At 59.4% G+C, this 13,436-nt stretch overlaps 2 protein-coding genes across 2 annotated transcripts; both read right to left on the bottom strand.

The window, feature by feature from the left end:
* Positions 1–31: 31 nt before the first annotated feature.
* LOC117006022 (DNA-directed RNA polymerase II subunit RPB11-a) lies at positions 32–1,484 on the bottom strand. Its single transcript, XM_033078229.2, has 4 exons — positions 1,386–1,484; positions 1,124–1,213; positions 856–1,030; positions 32–316 (listed from the first exon to the last, which is right to left on the bottom strand). Exons 1-4 carry the CDS (start codon positions 1,436–1,438, stop codon positions 281–283), a joined length of 354 nt encoding a protein of 117 aa, XP_032934120.1. The 5' UTR covers positions 1,439–1,484; the 3' UTR covers positions 32–280.
* Positions 1,485–2,093: 609 nt separating this feature from the next.
* Positions 2,094–11,601, bottom strand: LOC117006216 (ras GTPase-activating protein 4-like). The gene is made up of 20 exons (XM_033078589.1): positions 11,490–11,601; positions 7,388–7,444; positions 6,839–6,952; positions 6,511–6,572; positions 6,265–6,394; positions 5,924–6,005; positions 5,639–5,770; positions 5,471–5,562; positions 5,143–5,266; positions 4,883–5,036; positions 4,485–4,549; positions 4,205–4,317; positions 3,949–4,135; positions 3,590–3,727; positions 3,175–3,498; positions 2,963–3,100; positions 2,736–2,871; positions 2,543–2,663; positions 2,393–2,451; positions 2,094–2,280 (listed from the first exon to the last, which is right to left on the bottom strand). The coding sequence occupies exons 1-20, from the start codon at positions 11,552–11,554 to the stop codon at positions 2,159–2,161; spliced, it is 2,415 nt and encodes an 804-aa protein (XP_032934480.1). The 5' UTR covers positions 11,555–11,601; the 3' UTR covers positions 2,094–2,158.
* Positions 11,602–13,436: the final 1,835 nt, after the last annotated feature.

The raw sequence follows: 13,436 nt of genomic DNA, 5'->3' as shown, positions 1-13,436 counted from the left end.
CCCAGGACAAATATTTGCCTTAAGGCTCCAATTAGAAAACTAAAAATCACTTTAATGACTTGTCCATCAAATCCAACACAACATTTATCCTCTTGGCAAAGTGCCTGTCTGCTATGATTAAAAAAAAACCAAACTCAAACCGGTGCTGCTGCTGTCAAAAATTAAACAGAAGTGGGACAAGGGGGAAAATATTTGCCATGAATGGAAGTTTAAATATTTCATCCAATAACAGACACATCATTCTGCCTCAGAAGTAACACTCTGCTCCAAAGGGGGTATTTTACTCAATTCCTTCTTGCTTGTCCTTAATAGCAACCTGTAAAGCAAAAGCAAAAATGCACATGCTAAGACAAGAGTTATTGCTGAGTTTGAGGTGGATGTTTAATCATTCCCGAGTCTTCTGTGAATCAAAACAACCCACAGTGAAAATCTCTACAGCAACCAGAAAAAATAATACTGAAATTAAAATCAAAACTTCTTTACAAATTGGTGTCCTGGTGCCTTTTCCCAGCACATCAGAGGTACTGGCTCAATCAGACTCTCCCTGATTTTGTCTGAGTAATATTTGGGGCAGACTAAATCTCAGAATCCAAGAGTTAAATCAATAAATAGAGTAGAAGCAATAAAAGAAAAAAAAATATGAGCCCAAAGTTTTGTCAGGGGAAGTTAAAAAAAAGAAAATACAAATGCACTGAGGAGCAGCCAGGCTCTGCCATGCTTTGACAGCAACTAAACAACACAAGGAGGTGGCTTGAATTAATTCCTAAACCGAAGACCCAGCAGCTTTGAGACACACAACCCCATTTGATTAATTACAACAAGCCCAAATAGTTTTAAGAAAAAAAATAACCTTACCCTGAACCTCTCTTCCAGAAGAGAGAGTTCACTGATCAGGTCCGTGATGGCATTGGTGAAAGCTTCCTGGGGGCTGTAATCTGGGGTGGTTTGGACACGGATGATAATTTTATGTTCCAGAGGGTGTGGGACCTTATACCCTGCAAACAACACCTGCGGGTCTTTGAGCAACTGCCTGGAACGGGAATAAAAAAAAACCCAAAACAGTGAAATGAAGGGTGGAAAAGCCCCAAAGCTCCCCCGAAATTTCCTTTCCGCTGGAACTTACGACTTGATGATGTTCCCCAGCGTATGGTCCTCCTTGTTGATGGTGAACAAGCAGGCGTTGGGCACCTTGGTGTCCTTGTTGATGGTGATCCTGGGGAGATTGTGGGGTACAGGGACATCAGCGATCCGTGCGGGCCACGAAAGCGAGGGACGGGGGAAGGGCCCAGGCTCCCTCCCACCAGCTCCCCGCGGCCTGATTAGGGTTTAATTAGATTAGGGTTTAATTAGATTAGAGTTTAGTCGCCCCCCGGGTATCCCCTCACTTTTTCTCGCCCTCGAAGAGCAGGAAGGACTCGAAGGCCGGAGGAGCATTCATCCCGCCGTTGCTATGGCGGCCTCGCTTCACTTCCGCTACGTCACTTCCGCCCGCTCGGCGTGACCAGCGGCCCCACAGCGCCCCCAGGCGGGCGGGAGGACCCGCTGCAGGCAAGGGGCCGGGGACGGCAGCAGGGACAGGGCCGGCTCCGGTATCGGAGCCACCGGTGCGGCCATCGGCGGGGGCAGGAGGAGAGCACACACCAGTGACACCACCAGCAGTGTCAGCATCCCACTGGAGACCCCACCGCGGTGACCAGCTGGCACCAGCAGGGGCATTGGTGACAGCACCAGTGCCACCAGCAGGGCCATGAACAGAGTCCAGGGATGCCGACAATAGGCCACCAGCAGAACCACCCGTGACGGCACCAGTGCTGCCACCAATAGAACCAGCAGCACCAGCAGCACTGTCAGAAATGGCACCAGCAGGGACATCAAGCAATGGCAGCCACAGCACCAGCAAGAGAACTCCCACCAGTGCATTCATCAGGCCACCAGCAGAGCCACCCGTGATGCCACCACCAGTGATGCCACCAGAAATGGCACCAGCAGGACCCTAAGAGATGTCACCAATGTCACTAACAGCAGCAGCACCGGTGGCACCAGCAGAGCTCTGGGCAGCCCCCACCGTCCCCAACAGACAGACAGGACAGGGCTGCAGGGTACAAAGTGCCTTTATTGCCACGGCCGCGGTGCCCCAGGCAGGGGGAGCCCGGCTCTCTCACGTCTGCAGCTGCAGCAGGGCCGGGGCCGGGGGCTCCGGGGGCTCTGCCCGGCGGTGACAGCTCTCCAGGTCCCCTAGCACCGCGAAGAGCCGGCTCAGCCCCTCGGGCAGGGGAGCGTCTGCGGGACAGGGGAGGGACACTGAGACCCCACAGCCCCCTGTGACTCCTGGGGACATCTCCCAATCAGAACGTCCCCAGTGGGACCCCCAAAAGCCCCACCACAAACCTACCTTCACCCCGGGGGCCGTTCTGGGCGTCCTCTGGCTCCAGCAGCTCCCAGTACTTTTCCCTGGGGAGAGAGGGAGGAGAGGGCCGGGCCCTTGGCAGGAGGAGAAGGGGCTGCAGGGGAGGTGCGGGGGGTCCTGGGGACAGGGACTCACCTGAGGGTCCCCCGGAGGCCCTGGAGGTGGTGGAAGAGGCGCTGAGCCTCCACCGTGGGGTCCAGGGGGTCACTCCAGTCCTGCAGGGTGACGCCGTGCCGGGTCCGGTCACATCCCAGCCCTGCGGGACAGCAGCGTCACCACCCGGGGAGACCCCCAGCACCCCCAGGGCTCCGGGGCCACCTCCCGGTACCTGTCCTGTCCCGCTGGTGGCAGCAGCTCCACTTGTCCCCGCGGAACACGCCGGGGTGGTAGGAGCGGAGCACTCGGGGGTTGTTGCCGCACACCTTGCGCAGCGCTGACAGCCACTGGTTCAGCTCGTTGACACACTGCGGGGTTGGGGACAGTGAGAGGGAGCCCGGGCTGTGCCAGCAGCCGGGCTGTGACACCGCGCGGGTGTCGCCGCTGTCCCCGCCGCACCTTGCACTGCAGGTAGGCTGTCTCCTGCTGCCCGCCCGGGGCTGTGTACACCACCTGCATGACGTGGGAGCTGCCGAAGCTCTTCTCCTCCACCTTCTCGGCCGCCAGGATGTCGCCCAGGGCGATGGCACCGATACGCTGATGGAGGGGACACACACAGAGGGGTCAGTGCCACCCCGCTGCCGCCCCCCGCCCCTCCAGCACGGCCTTACCTCTGCACTGGGGCTCTTGCCGAAGCCGAGCGCCTCCCCGGTGAGGCAGAAATGGAGTTTCTTGCCGGCGGCAGCAGCGAGCAGCGGCCCCTTGCCCCGAGTCTTGTGCACGAGGAGCAGCCCCTCCTTCACCACGGCCGGGGGAGGGCCCAGCGGCCGCCCCTCACCCTCCTCCTCGCCCTTGTCCTCCTCCGTGCCCACCAGGCGGGTGATGAAGTCCCTCATGCGGGCCGTGCCCTGCTGCAGGGCGGGCAGCAGCGGGGACAGCCAGGTCTCCTTGGCGCGCCCGGCCGCCGGCTCCATGTTCCCCACCAGCTGGATGGCCTGGGGACGCGGAGACAGTGTCACAGCCAGGAGTGTCCCCGGCAGGGAGCAGCCAGGCAGCCCAAAGCCATGGGCCATGGCCCTGCCGCACCTTGGCCAGCAGCAGCAGCGTGCGGCTCGTCCGCGCGTCCGCGTGCGCGTCCCGCAGCTGGAACAGCTTGGGGGTCATCACGGCCGGAGAGAAGAAGCGCAGGCACAGGAAGCTGGTGACAGCCACAAATTTGGCGTGCTGTGACCACCGAGGGGGTGGGGAACACACGTGAGGGTCTCTCCCGACACGGGACAACCCCACAAACAGCGATGCACCGGTGTCCCGGGTGCTGTTTGGGCGCGGCGCGGCCCCGCTCGCTGCCCCCCTGCCCATTGAACCGCAGCTGGGGACCACACCCAGAGAGCCCTGTCCCCTGGGGGTGTCCCTGTTTGACCCCACGCCATCCCCACCAGCCCGACCTGGTGCTGCGGGAAGCGCTCCCCGACGCGCTGGAAGAGCTGGCGGAACGCGGCGCGGATGAGGGGGGGACACGCCGGGGCCGACCTGACGATGGCGTCCAGGAGCTCGCCCAGGTAGGACTGGAGGTGCTGCCGGCTCTGCTCGATCACCTCGGCCTCCGTCTGCACCCGGTGCAGCCCCGAGCACCTGCGGGCAGCGCCACTGTCACCCCCAGCGCTGGGGCCACCTCTGCCCTGCCACCCCACGAGCCCTTACCCGACGTCTTTGATCTCCACCTTGCCGGGGTCCAACTCCACGTATTTCTTCTCCTCGAACACACGGGAGATGGTGGGTCCCAGGACAAAGTGCAGGTATGGCATCCCTGTCACCTGCCGAGGGACCACACAGGGGACAGTGATGGGGCAGATTTGGCACCCGACACCCCCAGGGTTACCCAGTGGATTTTCTCCAGCCTCCCAGCCTTGGGGAAAGGCACAAGAACACCAGCCCTCCCAGTTCTCTGATGAGCTGAGAAGAGCAGGTTTTGGTGTAGCACCTTGAGGAAGGACTCCATCGACTTTGAGGCCAGAGAGTTGCTCCGGAACAGAGTGTTGGGCTCACCTGCAAAACAGGAGAAGGTCCATGGCCTGGGGGATGGCCACAGGTCATCTCTGGGCAGCTGCAGTCATGGGGGGGTCATTCCCAGAGGCTGTGCCCTGCCTCCCTGGCCATTTCCATGGGGGGTTGTGGAGATTTCCTAACCTCAAACCATCTGCTCACTCCTCCAGCAGCCTCAGCCCATTAATTTGCTGGGATGAACCCAACAGATTCCATGGTGTGATGGCTGAGCCTCAACCATCACTCCCAAAAAATCCCCACAAAGGGCCCTGGAGGTTTTGCAGCCTCAGGAGATGATCAAGAAGCCTCCTGCTCCACTCCCCACTCCATCCTTACAGGGCTTGGCCAGCTCCAGCTCGAAGAGCAGATCCAGGAACTCCTTGACCAGCCCCTGTCCCAGGAAGAGCTTGACCAAGCTGATGGCGACCTCCTGCCGGCACTCAGCCGTGGTGGTTTCATCCAGGAGGGTGACCAGGTGCACTTGGCCATCCTGGAGGGAAGAGGCACCATAACATGACAGCCCAGGGCAGGCAGACACCACAGCACAGAGCTGGGAAATGGGGGTGCTCCAGCAGGGCTGGGCATGGACCCCTCACCTGGCACCCCGACTTCACCTCCTGGCACAGGAGCTGCACCAGGGGCTGGTAGCAGTGGGAGGGCAGCACCGTCTCATCCCGAAGCTTCACCTGCAGCTGCAGCGAGCCCAGGCTGCCACGGCGCCTGCAGGAGCACGGGGAGGATGGATGGATGCATGGATGGATCCGTGCATGGATGCATGGATGCTTCACCAAGCAGGAGGTGGCCCGACACCCCAGGCTCCCCCTCCAAAGTGATGATGCATCCCATGAAAACCCCCCTCCCTAATGCCCCTGAGGGCACTGGGACCACCCCCAGCACACCCCAGCACCCTGTGCCAAAACTCACTCGTGCTCTGTTGGTTTGGACTTGTCTGGCCACAGCCTGAACCACCCTTCCTCCTGCCCGGCCGCTTCCAGCCCCTGGATGCTGAACACCACCTGGAGGGAAGGCAGGAGAGGCCTGGGTGTGCAGCTGGGCAGGGCCCCAGCAGCACTGAAAGGGTTTGGGGCTCACCTTGCCCAGGAAGTCGTTCCTGCCAACGAGGTCCCAGTCCCACACCTCCACACAGAGCTTCTCCCCAGCGGGCTCGGCCAGCTCGAACTCGAAGGTCTCATTCCAGCGTGGGTAACAAGATTTCTTGACCACCTGCAAAGGCAACAGCTGTGTCCCTTCTTTCTGGGTGGATCTGTCCCTCAGGGACACCAAGCTGGAGGTGCTGGGAGACAGGGATGGCTCCAGGTTTCCCTGTGGATTGATTCCATCCCCTTGGCAGGCTGGGGATGGCTGGGCTGCACTCACGGTGCTCTCCTGTGTCTTTCCGTTGTAGCGCAGACGGACAAAGGGGTCAGAGGCACCATTCCGGTCCTTCCTGGCCAAATCCCTGCCAACAAGAGGGGCAATTTACCAGCAACCTCCCAAAATACCTACAGGCACCCATGGCACCCACTCCTTGCTCAGGGAATCTCAAGGTACATGTCCCAAACACCTGCAGATGAGGTAGACCCTGCCCCAGCACCCCCAGCACCTGCTGGATATCCAGGACTGGATACACCAGGGAAACTGAGTCGTGGAGCAGCTCAGAGTCACCACCCATGTCCCAGCTGCACACACAGCCCTGCCAGTCTCGTGTCCCCTCTCACCTGGCCTCCAGCACGGAGCAGCGCAGCCGCCGGCTGCCCTGGCTGCCCAGGACCTGCACCCGCAGGTGGATCTCCCCCTGCACCTCCTCATCAGGGTCCACCTCACTGAGGCTCATCCAGCCGCTGTATCCTGTGGGAAAAGGGAGGATCCCCACGAAGGAGTCATTGGGGAATCCCTCAGCACCAGCTTGTCCAAAGGGTGGGAGATGGGGCTCTCCTGGGATCCCCAGGCACTCTTTGCCCTACCCTTGGGGTGCTCTGCCAGCATGTCCCGGGTGATGCAGACCTTCCCAATAATGTCATCACGGCTGGAAGACAAAAGTGGGGAGCAGAACATGGCATGGGATTGGTGCCCAGCTGGGACAGGGAGATCCTGGACTGGGGCCACCCCATGGAGCACATCAGCCACCCTCTGCTGCCAGCTGGACAATATCCTTGGGAGATCACTTCACCCACTGTGTCCCAAAGCCCAGGGCAGCGTGGCCAGCTGTGATTCTCTGGTATCAACACCAGGGCTGAGCATGCAGGGAGCCAAAGCCACCAACCGAGTCCCCAGGCCGGGCCCCCACCACACCTGAGCGCATCCTCGTCCATGACGTAGATGGAGATGCTGTGGAAGCCCGGCTGGAGCTGCAGCTCGTATTCCTCCCCCCAGAACGGCGACAGCGTCTTCCACACCGTGGCAGTCCTGTGGGGCAGGTGGCACTGGTGACAGGGCTCCCTCTCTGGGGTACTCCCCAGCCCTGGGACCTTCCCAGCTTTTGGGGACACATGGCTGAGCCAGCACCAGAGTCTGGAACCCTCAGCTGGGGCAGGGATGAGTCTCTGTCCCTGTCCTTGTCCTGTCTTGTGGCTCTGGGCTGGCAGACAGGGGTGGGGTGTAGGGGAAGGGGGCCATGAGCTGTTGGACACTTCTGTGTCTGCAGGAGCATCTCAGCCCAAAGTAGGAAATAATAATGAATTATGAAAATAAATAATGATCTTAACAATAATCATAACAATAATGTGCCTGCAGCAGATGCAGACCCCTGCCAGGAGCAAGGTTTGGGGCTCCAGCAGTTTTAGGGACCAGCCAGGGACCTGGGCCAGTTTTAGGGACCAGTGAGGGACCTGGGCCGCTCACCTGATGATGGCCTCATCGTCGATCTTCACGATGCAGTACGGATCACTGCTCCCCGTGCTGGAAGGACAAGGGACAGTTCTGTCAGCGCCACCAGCCCCAGCCTGGCCACCACCCAACCCACAGGACTCTCATGGCCATGGGTGACCAAAACCTTCAGCCCTGACCCCCACAGAACTGAGACCTTGCAGAGACAAAGCCCTGAGGGTGAGGCTGGGGTACAGAGGCAGCCAAGGTGGGGGTCTTGGTCCCAGCTGCCAGCACAAGGTGACCCCAGCGTGGCTTCCAGACCGGGGACACTCCTCCCTGACCGTGTCCGGCCGCTGTGTCCTGCTGGCTGCCAGAAGTGGCTTTTCCTCTCCACACAGGAAGGCAAGGAGCAAACAAACCCCACCCTTTCCCCAAAAACAGCTTCAGGCACCTGCAGCACAATTTCACACCGGGAGCGAGGCCACAGCAGCCTCCTCCAGCCCCAGAGTGTCCCCAGACCCCCAACACTCCCACAGGGATGGGGACACCCCCAGGCATGCAGAGGGTGTGAAGAGCAGCCACCAGCGTGCTTTGATCACATTTCCTCCCTTGGGACAACCCAAGTCACCCTTGCCAAAAAATAATCACGGTTTTACAGCTTATTGCCCTGGTTCACCAGAAATAGGGTCAGGGGTGAGGATTCCGGCCAGGAACAAAGCAGCCAGGACCTGGGGGCTGGCCAAGATCATGGAAATGTTGTGGCTCCAGCTTGGAGCACGGATAACTCATTAACACCAACCCCAGTGGCACTGTCAGCCAGCCACGAGCATCCTGGACAAAGGGAGGGTGCAGAGCTGGGGGTTTGGGGACCCCAGGCATTGAGTGATTTCCGCATCCCAAATCCAGGCAGGCTGAGAGGAACTTCTGGAGGTATTGAAAGGATTTTGGGACAACTGAAAGGGTTTGAGGGAATCCAAAGGAGTTTTTGAGGGAGTTGGAGGGGACTGAAATGGTTTTGAGGAGGATTGAAAGGGCTCTTGGAATCAGAAGGTGGTTTGGGGAATCAAAAGGGGATGGAGGGGACTGAAAGGGTTTTTATGAGGACTAAAAGGGAATGTGGGGGAATCAAACGGGGTTGGAGAGGACAGAAAGGGTTTGGGGGGCTCCCTGCCCGCAGGGATTTCTCTGGGCCGTGCATCCCGGGTGCCACAATGCCATCCAATGGCACCGCAGTGACATCCCTGCTCCCGGCACTGCCACCCGCCCGGCTGTGAGCGCAGCAGGTTGCCAAGAGCTGCTCCCGGCTCCTGCTCCCATTCCATCCCAGCCTCGCTCCGCAGAGGATTTTTAAGGAGAGGTGAAGTGCCATTAGCGGAGCCCATCGCGGACATTTCCTGCCTTTTGCAAACCATCGGGGATGCCGGGAGCGGGCAGGCGGAAAGGGAACAGCTGCCAGCTCCAGCTGCGCCCGGCAACGCGGGGACAACCGCGGCGACAGCGACAAACCCTTGTCCCCAGCGTGGGGACATCAGCACAGTCGCGGCTCCTGGAGCCCCAGGCACGGCGTTTTCCAGGGATTTAAGCACAGGATGGGCGGAATCCGCGCTCGGCGGCTGCGGGAGGTGCCCGAGCTGCCAGGAGAGGCGCAGCCTGTGGGTGAGATGAGGAGAAATCGCCGCTCCGAAGGCGGAATGGGTGACAGGCACAGCATCCCTGTCCCGGGATGTCACCGAGGGATTTGTGGCGCTGTGGGCTCGGGGGTGCGGGGCTGGCTGGAGCACCTCGGGGTGCAGGGAAGGAGCTGGAAAGGGGAAGGGCTTTGGAAAAGAGGAAATGAGAAATGAGCCCAGGCAGGACTGGGGGAAGAGGGAAGGAACCCGCAGCCTCCCCTCCGGCAGCAAAGGAGCCGTGGAGGGCTGGAATTAAAAATTAACTGGTGCAGGCCCTGGGGGGTGGTGAGAAGAAATAAATAAAAAATTTAAATAAAAAACAGAAGTGAAAAGGAAAGAAAAAATAGGATGGTAAATGAAAGAAAATGTAATTGAAAAATAAAAGGAAAATAGATGAAAATTTGATTTAAAGATGTAACTAAAAAGGAAAAATATAAAAGAAAAATGGAATAAAATTTTTTAATTAAATTGAAAAATAAACAAAAGAAAAACAAAAGAAAAACAAAAGAAAAACAAAAGAAAAACAAAAGAAAAACAAAAGAAAAACAAAAGAAAAACAAAAGAAAAACAAAAGAAAAACAAAAGAAAAAATAAACCAAGGAATAATAAATGAATATAAAAGAGCAAAAATTAAAGAAATATAATTTTTTTAAAAATTAATGAAATGCAAATTTTATACAAAACACTGAAATAAAAATAGAGTAGATTAGAATAAATTAAAGATTAAAAATTATTGGCGTTATTTATTACCCTAACATGAAAATAATCCAATAAAATAAATAAATAATAAAACAGAAACTCAAATAAAAGGAATTGAACGTCACATTTAAAAATCAATACTAAGTGAAGTAAATTTTTAAATGAAAAACCATTCCAAAAAATCAGGCAGAGCCTTTCCCTTACTTTCCTGGGATTAAGGGAAGATTTGGCAGCCTCAGCTGGGAGGGCTCCCGTAACTCCCTGTGCCAAATCCTGCGGGATCTGGGGGTTCCCCTCGGGGATTTGGGGGTTCTCCATCACCCCTGGCTGTCGGTCTGAGCTGTCCATGCAGCGGGGACACCCCGCAGAGGGAACACCCGGAGGACACCCAGCCGTGCCAGGGCAGGGAACCGGATCCCCTGAGGCGCTGGGCAGGGGAGGGGGCCGGGGCCAGGCACGGCCAAGGTCGCGCTCGGGTTTCCCTCCCCGCTGTCCCAGCCCAGCGCCACGTCCCAAAGGCAGCGGTCCGGAAAGCTCCGCTCCAGGCGCTGTGGCACAGCGGCTTTCCGGCTCTCCCAAAACCCAGAGCCCGCCCGTGCTGGGTCAAGCTCCGGCGGGGAGTTGTGCCAAGGGATTTAAAAATCAGGCACTGACACACGGGATTTAAAAAAAAAAAAAAAAAAAAAAAAAAAGAGAGAGAGAAGTCATGTTTCTTTCCTTGTTTATCCTCTTTTTCCATGACGGCTGCAGGGATTTTTGCTGGTTTTCCGGCTGCCGAGCGCTTCTCGCTGCCTTGGTGGCGGAGGGGGGCACCGCGGTGCTGTCCCCACGTCCCGCCCCATAGGGATCAGAGCCGTGAGGACAGCACCGGGATTTTCTGGGAGGGAAATCCCGACCCAAGGGCTGCCCCCCGGACCTCACCAGGTGGGATGGAGCAGGGCTGGGGACACAGCCCCTGCTCCTTTGGGGACGGAGGTACCGGGTCCGGGGGTCCCTGCCAGGGTCCCTCTGTGCTGGGGACAGCCCTGCCCTGTGGCAGCACAGGGGGGATCCCCCAAAGCGGGAGCACTGCTTGGGGTACCCAAAACACTGCTGGGGACATCCCACAGCACCTGAACCCCATCCCTGAGGTGTCCCCAAATCGGGGAGGGGAGGGGGGAATCTCAGCACTCATGAGGGAGCCCCCAAAGCACTAAGAACTGCTAGGGGCACTCAGAAATGTCCTGAAGGGAACCCCCAGAGCAAGGGGGATCCCAAAGCCACACTGGGGGAACCCGCAAAGCAAGGCAGCAGCAAAGCAAGGCAGCAGCAAAGCCATCCTGGAGGAAACCCCAGAGCAAGGGGGATTCCAAAGCCACCCTATGGGGAACCATCGAAGCAGATGCACAGCTGGGGGGGTACTCCAAATCTACCCTGAAGGGAACCCCCAGAGTAAACACACTGCTGGGTGGGGACCCTAAAGCCACCCTGGAGAGAATCCTCAATGCAGGGCGACTCCAAAGCCACCCCAAGGGAGCACCCCAAGGGGTGATACCCCAAAAGGGGACCCTGCAACCACCTGGGGGTGAGCCCCTAAATCACATGCACTGCTGGGGGCCCCCTAAACCGTTCTGGGCAAGCCCGCAAAGCAGAGAGGAGGCTCTGAGGCCACCCTGTCCCCATTAGGGACCTGTTGGGGGGACACCCCGCAGCACCCCTGGGAAAACAGCGAGTCCCTCGGGATGCCCCCGCCCCAAACCTCTCCCGGCCCCCGCGGGGGCACTCACATGTCCTTGGCGGGCAGGTTCCTGCCCTCCACGATGCGGATGGAGAGGGCGCTGCGCCGGGCCATGGCGGGCGGGCAGCGGAGCCAAGCCGAGCCGAGCGGAGCCCAACGGCGCCGAGCGCGGCCTCGAACCCGCGGTCCCGAGCACAGCGCCCATGTGCGGGCCGGCGCCGGCGGCCGCCAATCAGCGTGAGGGGGCGGAGAAATGGGCGTGGTCTGACGCACATCCCCTGCTCCCATTGGCTGATCCTATCGGCTGTCTGCCAGGGGGTGTGGCCTGTGCGGGTGGGCGGGGCCCGGTCCCCGCGCTGCCGGGGTCCCGCGGGGTCCCCTCGCTGTGTCCCCCCCGCTGTGTCCCCTCGGTCCCCCTCAGCCCCCGGCACCGCCCGCGGCTCCAGGGCGATGCAGCCCCAGCCTGCCCAGCCCGGCACCGGCCTGGACTGGACCAAACCCACCCCGGACCCCTCCGCGCCCCCCGAACCTTGGGGGTTGCAGTATCGGCCGCGCTGCTCTACACCCCAAAACTCCACCTGTTTATTGATTTTTAATCTATTTTTGTTTTGTGTTTGAAGTACTGCACCTCCTGTCTGCTGTACACCCGAGGACAGGTGGCATCTCTGGGTGCTTGCGGTGCCCTAAATACCAGCGGAGGAGGGGGAACCCCCCCCCATGGAGAGACCCACCTGGGCTCGAGGGCTCGGCAGGCACCCAAAGCTGGGGCTCAGGGCTGTGCTGGCCATGGCATTTCCGCCGCGGGAACACTGTGGGGACCCTGCAGGGACACGCTGGGAACACGCTGCTCTGTTCCTACAGCGCTGCCCCTCTGCCTCCCCCGCACACGGGGACAGCAAGGGGACAAGGTGCAGTCCCTGCCACCACCCCACGAGCCTCCCCGTGGGCCAGCTCCAGCCCCACAGGCGATTTGGGCCACATGTCCCACCCCAGCAACTCACGCGTGGCCGGTGACAACCCCCCCCGAGCTCTCGAAGCCCTTTGCAGCTGAAGCAGTTGTTTTATTTTGGGGCACGGGTGTGGGGCGGAGAGGACCCGCGTTTGCCGGATGGAACCATCCCTCCGCTGCTCCCACGCTGATCTCGGCAGGAGTTAATCGCTGGATTTGCTTGATTTCCCTTGGCCGGGCTCCACGGAGGCGGCTCCGGCAGCGGGGGGGCAGGTTGCTAACACCCCTCCCATGTGGCACAAGGACACCCCGTAAGGACGCTGTGACCGGCCTGGGGCGTCAATGTGATGCTGCCCTTGGCGTGGCGCCTGCGGGGGCAAAAACGGGGCTTTATTAATATTTGTATATGATTTGTTTAGGTACACACACCTGCCCTGACTCCACCCACAACGCGGTTGTCTCCAGCACCAGCGGGGTCTCGTCCTGCCCGGCTGCAGGATCAGGGCACCCACAGCCCTGAGATCAGCATCAGAGACCCACGCCCCGCTGTAGGATCAGGAATGATGGATCTGGTCCCTTCCAGCCGCTGGTAGGATAAGCTTCCCCTCCTTCCCTCCCAGCCCACTCCTCACCAGTGCAGGATCAGCCCGCACATCCCACAGATCGGGCTCAGGGACAGCCCCCGGTGCAGGATCGGACACTCCCAGTGCAGGATCAGCCCGCAAATCACCCAGGTTGGGCTCAGGGACCAACATCGCAGTGTAGGATCAGCCCAGCCCGCACATCCCATAGATCGGACTCAGGGACAGCCCACGATGCAGGATCAGCCCCCACATCCCCCAGATCGGGCTCAGGGACCAACATCCCAGTGCAGGATCAGCCCCCACAACCCCCAGATCGGGCTCAGGGACAGCCCCCGGTGCAGGATCGGACACTCCCGGTGCAGGATCAGCCCCCACATCCCCCAGATCGGGCTCAGGGATAGCCCCCGGTGCAGGATCAGACACCCCCGGGTGCCGGTGCCCCCCTGGGGTCTCATGGCTCTCA

Source organism: Catharus ustulatus, chromosome 22 (genome assembly GCF_009819885.2).
Source record: "Catharus ustulatus isolate bCatUst1 chromosome 22, bCatUst1.pri.v2, whole genome shotgun sequence".
Classification (NCBI taxonomy): domain Eukaryota; kingdom Metazoa; phylum Chordata; class Aves; order Passeriformes; family Turdidae; genus Catharus; species Catharus ustulatus.
The sequence above is the reverse complement of the archived record's forward strand: the minus strand, read 5'-3'. Positions and strand labels throughout refer to the sequence as shown.